This window comes from Pseudonaja textilis, chromosome 1 (assembly GCF_049901715.1).
Source record: "Pseudonaja textilis isolate UNSWEBS1 chromosome 1, rPseTex1.2, whole genome shotgun sequence".
Taxonomy (NCBI): Eukaryota; Metazoa; Chordata; class Lepidosauria; order Squamata; family Elapidae; genus Pseudonaja; species Pseudonaja textilis.
The window spans coordinates 319,585,450-319,592,949 of NC_141990.1; the positions used below are offsets into that span (position 1 = coordinate 319,585,450).

At 46.7% G+C, this 7,500-nt stretch overlaps 1 protein-coding gene across 1 annotated transcript in view; it reads left to right on the forward strand.

The window, feature by feature from the left end:
* Window positions 1-7,500, forward strand: part of SEMA6B (semaphorin 6B) — a 212,435-nt gene that overhangs the window by 186,896 nt on the left and 18,039 nt on the right. Inside the window, exons 13-14 of the mRNA XM_087922625.1 lie at window positions 3,540-3,734; window positions 4,661-4,801. Of these exons, the coding sequence (XP_087778751.1) occupies window positions 3,540-3,734; window positions 4,661-4,801 (336 nt within the window). The remainder of the gene's footprint in view (window positions 1-3,539; window positions 3,735-4,660; window positions 4,802-7,500) is intronic.

Below are 7,500 nucleotides of genomic sequence, written 5' to 3' on the forward strand. Positions count from 1 at the left end.
GAAAAGCTGCGATGGTCGTTAAGTGTGAAAAACAGTCCTTGGTCCCCTTTTTTGGGGGGGGTTTCTGTTGGTCACTAAACGAACAGTCGTAAGTCGAGGATTACCTGTACGCGGATATAGTTTTCCTTGATTTTTTTTTTCCTCCCAGGCAGACCGGAGAAATATTATCTTCCGTTAATTTCCTCCATGTCTCAGCCAAGACCGTCTGGATCTAATTAAATCTGCCTTAATTGCTGTTTTATGTGAAATTAATCAAGCATTATTTCTGTTGTCTTGCAAAAATTGCACACCAGGATATGGCATGGCTGTGGGGGGAAAGGAAGGGGGAGACCCCAGGCCGGGGGGGGGGGGGGTTGAGTTGTTTCACGCACGTAGTTTGGCTGTTTTACAACAGCGCGTAGGACAATTTGTGTGTGTGTGTGTGGTGTGTGTCGGGCACGTGTATAACAACCTGTGGCCCTTGCAAAAAAAAAACCCAAAACCCTCCAGATAACAGATAATCAGAGTTGGACGGCACCTTGTAGGTCATCTAGTCCAACCCCCTGCCCAAGCAGGAGACCCTACACCATTTCTGACAAGTGGCAGTCCAATCTCTTCTTGAAAGCCTCCAGGGATGAAGCTCCCCCAACTCCGAGGGCAACTTCTGTTCCATCAATGGATGGTTCTCCCTCTCAGAAAGTTTCTCCTTATTTCCAGGTTGAATCTCTCCTTGATCAGTTTCCATCCATTGTTCCTTGTCTGGCCTTCGGGTGCCTTAGAAAATAGCTTGGCCCCTTCCCTCCTCTCTGGGGCAGCCCCTCAAATATTGGAAGACTGCTATCATGTCTCCCCTGGTCCTTCTCTTCCCTAGACTAGCCAAGCCCAGTTCCTGTAACCGTTCTTCATATGTTTTAGCCTCCAGTCCCCCAATCATCCTGGTTGCTCTTCTCTGCACTTTTTCTAGAGTCTCAACATCTTTTTTATAGTGTGGTGACCAAAACTGGATGCAGTACTCTAGGTGTGGTCCTACTAAGGCTTTATAGAGTGGTATTACTACCTCCCTTGATCTTGATTGTATCCCTCTGTTAATGCAATTCAAGATTGTGTTAGCTTTTTTGGCTGCTGCTGCCTGACACGGCTGGCTCCTATTTAGCTGGTTGTCCACTAAGACTCCAAAATCCCTCTCCCAGTTCCTGCTATTGAGCCTGGTTTCACCCAGTCTATATGTGTCCTTTTGGTTTTTCTTGCCTAAGTGTAGGACTTTCCTTTTCTCTCCATTGAATTTTATTTTGTTAGATGGGGCCCAGGGTTCGAGTCTGTCAAGATCCCTCTGGATCTTGAGCCTATCTTCATGGGTGTTGGCTCTTCCTGCCAACTTAGGCTTCTTCGAGGTCATGTCAGTATGTCGCTCCTAAAGAATTATTTGAAGATTTTTGAAGTTTAGCTCGAGGCTTAGGATTTAATTAGGGCGATCGCTGGAACACGTAGTGGCTTAACCAGCGTGGCCAGGAAAGTAACGTGGGTGGCAAAACTCTTTTAACCACCTTCTCACTTAACAACAGAAACATTGGGGCTCCATGGTGGTCTTAAGTCGAGAACTACCTGTACCTTACAGGGGTGCGGTTGTGGCTCCTCCCTCCAACCTCTGGGCCCCTCCCACAATTGTTTTCAACAGCTAGAAACAAGTAAAGTAATAACTAGCAGTCAGCACGGGTTTGTTGAGAACAGATCATGCCAAACCAATCTCATTTCATTCTTCAACACAGTGACTAAATTCGTAGACCAGCAAAATACTGTGGACATAATATATTTAGAGTTCAGCAAGACATTCGACAAAGTAGACCACAACCTACTTCTTGGGAAGCTAGAAAAAAGTGGAATAGATAGCACCACCACCAGATGGACTCGCAACGGGCTGGCAAACTGTACTCAAGGAGTAGTCCTTAATGGATCTAAGTCTACATGGAGGGAAGGAAGCAGTGGGGTGCCACAAGGTTCAGTCTTAGGCCCAGGACTCTTCAATATCTTAATTAATGACTTAGATGAGGGAATAGAAGGGGAACTTACCAAATTTGCAGATGATACTAAGCTGGCAGGAATGGCCAACACCCAAGAAGATCAACTCAAGATCCAGATGGATTGTGACAGACTAGAACACTGGGCCGTATCTAACAAAATAAAATTCAATGGAGAGAAAAGGAAAGTCCTACACTTAGGCAAGAAAAACCCAAAGGACACATATAGACCAGGTGAAACCAGGCTCAATAGCAGGAACTGGGAGAGGGATCTTGGAGTCTTAGTGGACAACCAGCTCAATAGGAGCCAGCCGTGTACAGCAGCAGCCAAAAAAGCTAATGCAATCCTAAGTTGTATTAACAGAGAGATACAATCAAGATCAAGTGAGGTACTAATACCACTCTATAAAGCCTTAGTAAGACCACACCTAGAGTACTGCATCCAGTTTTGGTCACCACATTATAAAAAAGATGTTGAGACTCTAGAAAAAGTGCAGAGAAGAGCAACAAAGAGGATTAGGGGACTGGAGGCTAAAACTTGAATAACGGTAGCAGGAACTGGGCCTGGCTAGTCTAGTGAAGAGAAGGACCAGGGGAGACATGATATCTGAGAGGCTGCCCCAGAGAGGAGGAAGGGGTCAAGCTATTTTCCAAAGCACCTGTAGGCCAGACAAGGAATAATGGATGGAAACTGAACGAGAGATTTAACCTGGAAATAAGGAGAAACTTTCTGACAGTGAGACCAATCAACCCATGGATCAGAAGTTGCCCTCGGAAGTTGTGGGAGCGCCATCACTGGAGGCTTTCAAGAAGAGATTGGACTGCCATCTGTCAGAAATGGTGTAGGGTCTCCCGCTTGGGCGGGGGTGGTGGACTAGATGACCTATAAGGTCCCTTCCAACTCTGATTATCTATTATCTGTTATCTTCACATGCAAAGTTGTTAAGTGAGTTTTGCCCCACTTTACGACCTACCAGCACCATTGCTAAGTGAATCACTGGTAAGTTAGTAACATGGTTGTTAAGTGGATCTGCTACCCCATTGACTTCGCTCGTCAGACGGTCGCAAAGGGGACCACGTGACCCCAGGGTCCTATGACCATTATAAATATGAGTCAAGTTGCCAAGAATTTTGATCAGGTGACTCTGAGGATGCGAATGCAGTCGTAAGTGTGAAGAATGGTCCTGAGTCACTTTTTTTCAGTCCCGTGGCGATATTGGTCGGTAAACGAATGGCTGTAAATCAAGGACCACCTGCATGTCTAAATAAAATTAAGGTGGGATCAAAAATGTTTTTAAATGAACAGATTGACAGAGTTGAAAGGGACCTTGTAGGTCATCTAGTCCAATCCGCAGCCCAAGCAGGAGACCCTACAACTTTTAACAGGTTGACAGAGTCAGAAGGGACCTTGTAGGTCATCTAGTCCAACCCGCTGCCCAAGCAGGAGACCCTACACATAATGCTGTCCAATTACAAAATAAATAACCTGGCCCAGTGTGTCAATTCTGCGCCCGGCTGATTAACCTCCATCCTTTCCCGGGATAGGTACCAACTCCGGAAGATTGTGGTGGACAACGCAGCCGGACCGGGTCGGAATTACACCGTCGTCTTTCTGGGCTCCGATTCGGGAACCGTCCTTAAGTTCCTCATCCGCGCCAACCTCAGCGCCAGCTCGTCTCCTGCCCGAGCCAGTAGCCACAGCCTGTTGCTGGAGGAATTTGAGACCTACCCCAGTGACAAGTGAGTCGACACTGCCAAACACACTTGGGCAAACCACAGAGGCACCCACGCCCCTTCGTTTCTCGGAGTTCGTGAGGGTGGAAGCAACAAGGTTTCATCCCAGTTGGGGAATTCTGGGAGTTGAAGTTCACTCATCCCAACTGGAGGATTCTGGGAGTTGAAGTCCATCCATGCTGCCTGAGGAATTCTGGAAGTTGAAGTTCACTCCTCCCACCTGGGGAATTCTGGGAGTTGAAGTTCACTCCTCCCGGCTGGGGAATTCTGGGAGTTGAAGTTCACTCATCCCAACTGGAGGATTCTGGGAGTTGAAGTTCACTCCTCCCACCTGGGGAATTCTGGGAGTTGAAGTTCACTCATCCCAACTGGAGGATTCTGGGAGTTGAAGTCCATCCATGCTGGCTGAGGAATTCTGGGGGTTGAAGTTCACTCCTCCCACCTGGGGAATTCTGGGAGCTGAAGTCCACTTGTGCTGGGTAGTTAATTCTGGGAGTTGAAATCCACCTATGATAACTGGGGAATTCTGGGAATTATTGTATTTTGTTTTGTTTTATATTTTACTTTATTCATTGTTTTGTTTTATTTTATTGTTTTATTTTATTATTTTGATCTGTAGAACGGTCCACCTTAAAACACAACTCAGGGAAGCTCCCAAAGGCATTTGCCAAGTTTGTCTACCTTTTTCTCTGTCTTGATTTTTCACATTTTTATTTATGACCGCTCTCCCCACCCTACCCCCTGCCCGGAGTTGTGTAGGCATTGGATGACATATACATCTAATAAACAACAACAACAACAACAATCATCATAATCCCCCTGGTCCTTGGGAAGGACTCAATGGAAGGGTGGAGACGCATGCCAAAATCCAGAATAAAACACCTGGATGACTCTGCAACCCACCATACTCACTGTCCTCCCTCTTTTCCCAGGTGTGGCAAGGACGCAACAGGTGAACGGAAACTGCTGAGCATGGAGCTGGACAAGGCCACGGGATCTCTGCTGCTGGCCTTCCCGCCCTGCGTCGTGAGGGCCCCCGTGGCCAGGTGCCATCAGCACTCCACCTGTATGAAGTGAGTCCCCATTTTCGTTTCGGCTAACCGGGGACAGGGATATCCCAGTGAAACAGGCGCAGCACGGCGGACGTTAAGCCATGCCAGTGGATGGGATTTCTCCAGCGAGTGGAGTTTTGCCAAGGGGTTAAAGTGGCGGCTTAGAAACCGGGAGACGAGGAGTTCTAGATCCACCTTAGGTATGAAAGCCGGTTGGATGACTTTGGGCCACTCCCTGGGAGACAGGGAGTTCTGGTCCTGCTTTAGGCATTCGTCTGGGCCAATCACCGGGAGGTGGCGAGTTCTAGATCCCCCCAAGGCATGAAAGCCAGCATGGTGACTTTCAGCCAGTGGCTAGGAGACTGAGTTCTAGATCCATCTTAAGTAAGAAAGCAGATTGGTGACTTTGGGGCAATCACTAGGAGATGGTGAGTTCTAGATCCATCTTAAGTACGAAAGCAGGTTGGTGACTTTGGGGCAATCACTAGGAGATGGTGAGTTCTAGATCCATCTTAAGTACGAAAGCAGATTGGTGACTTTGGGGCAATCACTAGGAGATGGTGAGTTCTAGATCCATCTTAAGTACGAAAGCAGATTGGTGACTTTGGGGCAATCACTAGGAGATGGTGAGTTCTAGATCCATCTTAAGGATGAAAGCAGATTGGTGAGTTTGTGTCAATCACTAGGAGACGGTGAGTTCTAGATCCATCTTAAGGATGAAAGCAGATTGGTGAGTTTGGGTCAGTCACTAGGAGATGGCGAGTTCTAGATCCTCCCAAGGCATGAAAGCCAGCATGGTGATTTTCAGCCAGTCGCTAGGAGACTGAGTTCTAGATCCATCTTAAGTATGAAAGCAGGTTGGTGACTTTGGGGCAATCACTAGGAGACGGTGAGTTCTAGATCCATCTTAGACATGAAAGCCAGCTGGGTGACTTTGGGGCAATCTTTAGGAGACTGTGAGTTCTAGTTCCATCTTAGGCATGAAAGCCAGCACGATGTCTTTCAGCCAATCACTAGGAAATGGTGAGTTCTAGTTCGTTCGTAGGTATGAAAGTGGGCTGGTGAGTTTGGGCCAAACACTAGGAGACTGTGAGTTCTAGTTCCATCTTAGGCATAAAAGCAGGCTGATGAGTTTGGACCAATCACGAGGCGATGGTGAGTTCTAGTTCGTTCTTAGGTAAGGAAGCCAGCACGGTGACTTTCGGCCAATCCCTAGGAGACAGTGAGTTCTAGTTTCATCTCAGGTATGAAAGTCGGCTGGGTGACTTTGGGCCAATCACCAGGAGACTGTGAGTTCTAGTTCATTTAGTTATGAAAGCCAGCATGGTGACTTTGAGCCGATCACTAGGAGATGGTGAGTTCTAGTTCATTTTTAGATATGAAAGGTACCTGGGTGAGTTTGGGCCAAACACTAGAAGACTGTGAGTTCTAGTTCCATTTTAGGCATGAAAAATTGCTGGGTGACTTTGGGCCAACCACTAGGAGACTGTGAGTTCTAGTCCTGCCTTAGGCATGAAAGCCAGCTGGGTGACTTTCGACCAACCGCTAGGAAATGGTGAGTTCTAGTTCCATCTTAGGTATGAAAGTGGGCTGAGTGACTTTGGGCCAATCACCAGGAGACGGGAAGTTCTAGTCCTGCCTTAAGCCCATCCATCTTCAAGCTGTCAACATTGAGAAACGCCGATGTACAGGGAAAGTAACGCAGGCGGATAAACCTGAACGGTCCTAAAATTAATATATTACCTTACATCATTAGAAGTTCTCTCTCTGTTTGCTAAGCAACATCCATAAACGTGTTTCAGTTTTGAGCAAAAAAAAAGACAAAAGAAATTGCATGATTAGCACTATTCGAACCCTTAAAAGGAAACTCCAGATAATAAATAATGCATGAAGTCAATACTGCACTATAAATTATACATCCAATTTTTTTTTAAAAAAAGGACTTTGAAATGCAAATTTGCGATGCGGCACAATTGGGTGTATCAAACTGTAGCCCGAGAAGGGTTTCCAATTAAAAATCCCAGGTCAAATTCGTTTTTAAATACAAGGTTATTCTAGACATTGAGGTGTAAACTTCCACATTTACTTAGCCAAAAGGTCAGAAACCTTCTCCAATAAAAGGCCTGTAAAACCCTGGCAGCCATTAATATAAACATCGCCAATTCTATACATTTGGTATTTTAGTTCCTTCATCTCGCTTTCCTTTCTTTCCCTTCTTTCCTTCCTTCCTTCCTCCCTTCCTCTTTCCTTCTTTCCTATCCCTTCTTTTTCTCTTTCCTTCCTTCCCTCCCTATCCTCCTTCCCTCCCTTCCTTTCTTCATCCCTCCTTTCCTCCTTCCCTTCCCTTTCTCCTCCCTTCCTTCTGTTCTTTCCCTTCTTTCTTTTTCCTTTCTTTCCTCCCTCCCTCCCTTCTTTCCTTTCTTCCTTCCTTCCCTCCCTCCCTCACCTCCTTTTCTCCCTCCATTTTTCTTCTTCCTCCATCTCTTCCTTCCCTTCCTCCCTCCCTCCGTCCTTCCTTCCTTTCTTCCTCCCTTCCTTCTTCAGTTCTTTTTCTTCCTTCCAGCCTTCCTCCCTCCCTTCCCCTTCTCTTCCTTCCTTCCTCCCTCTGTCCCTCATCCCCTCCCTTTCTTCTTTCCTTCCTTCCTCCCTCCCTTCCCTCTCTTTCCTCACCCCCTTCCTTCCTTCTTTCCTTCCTCCTTCCCTTCCTTCTTCCCTGTCTT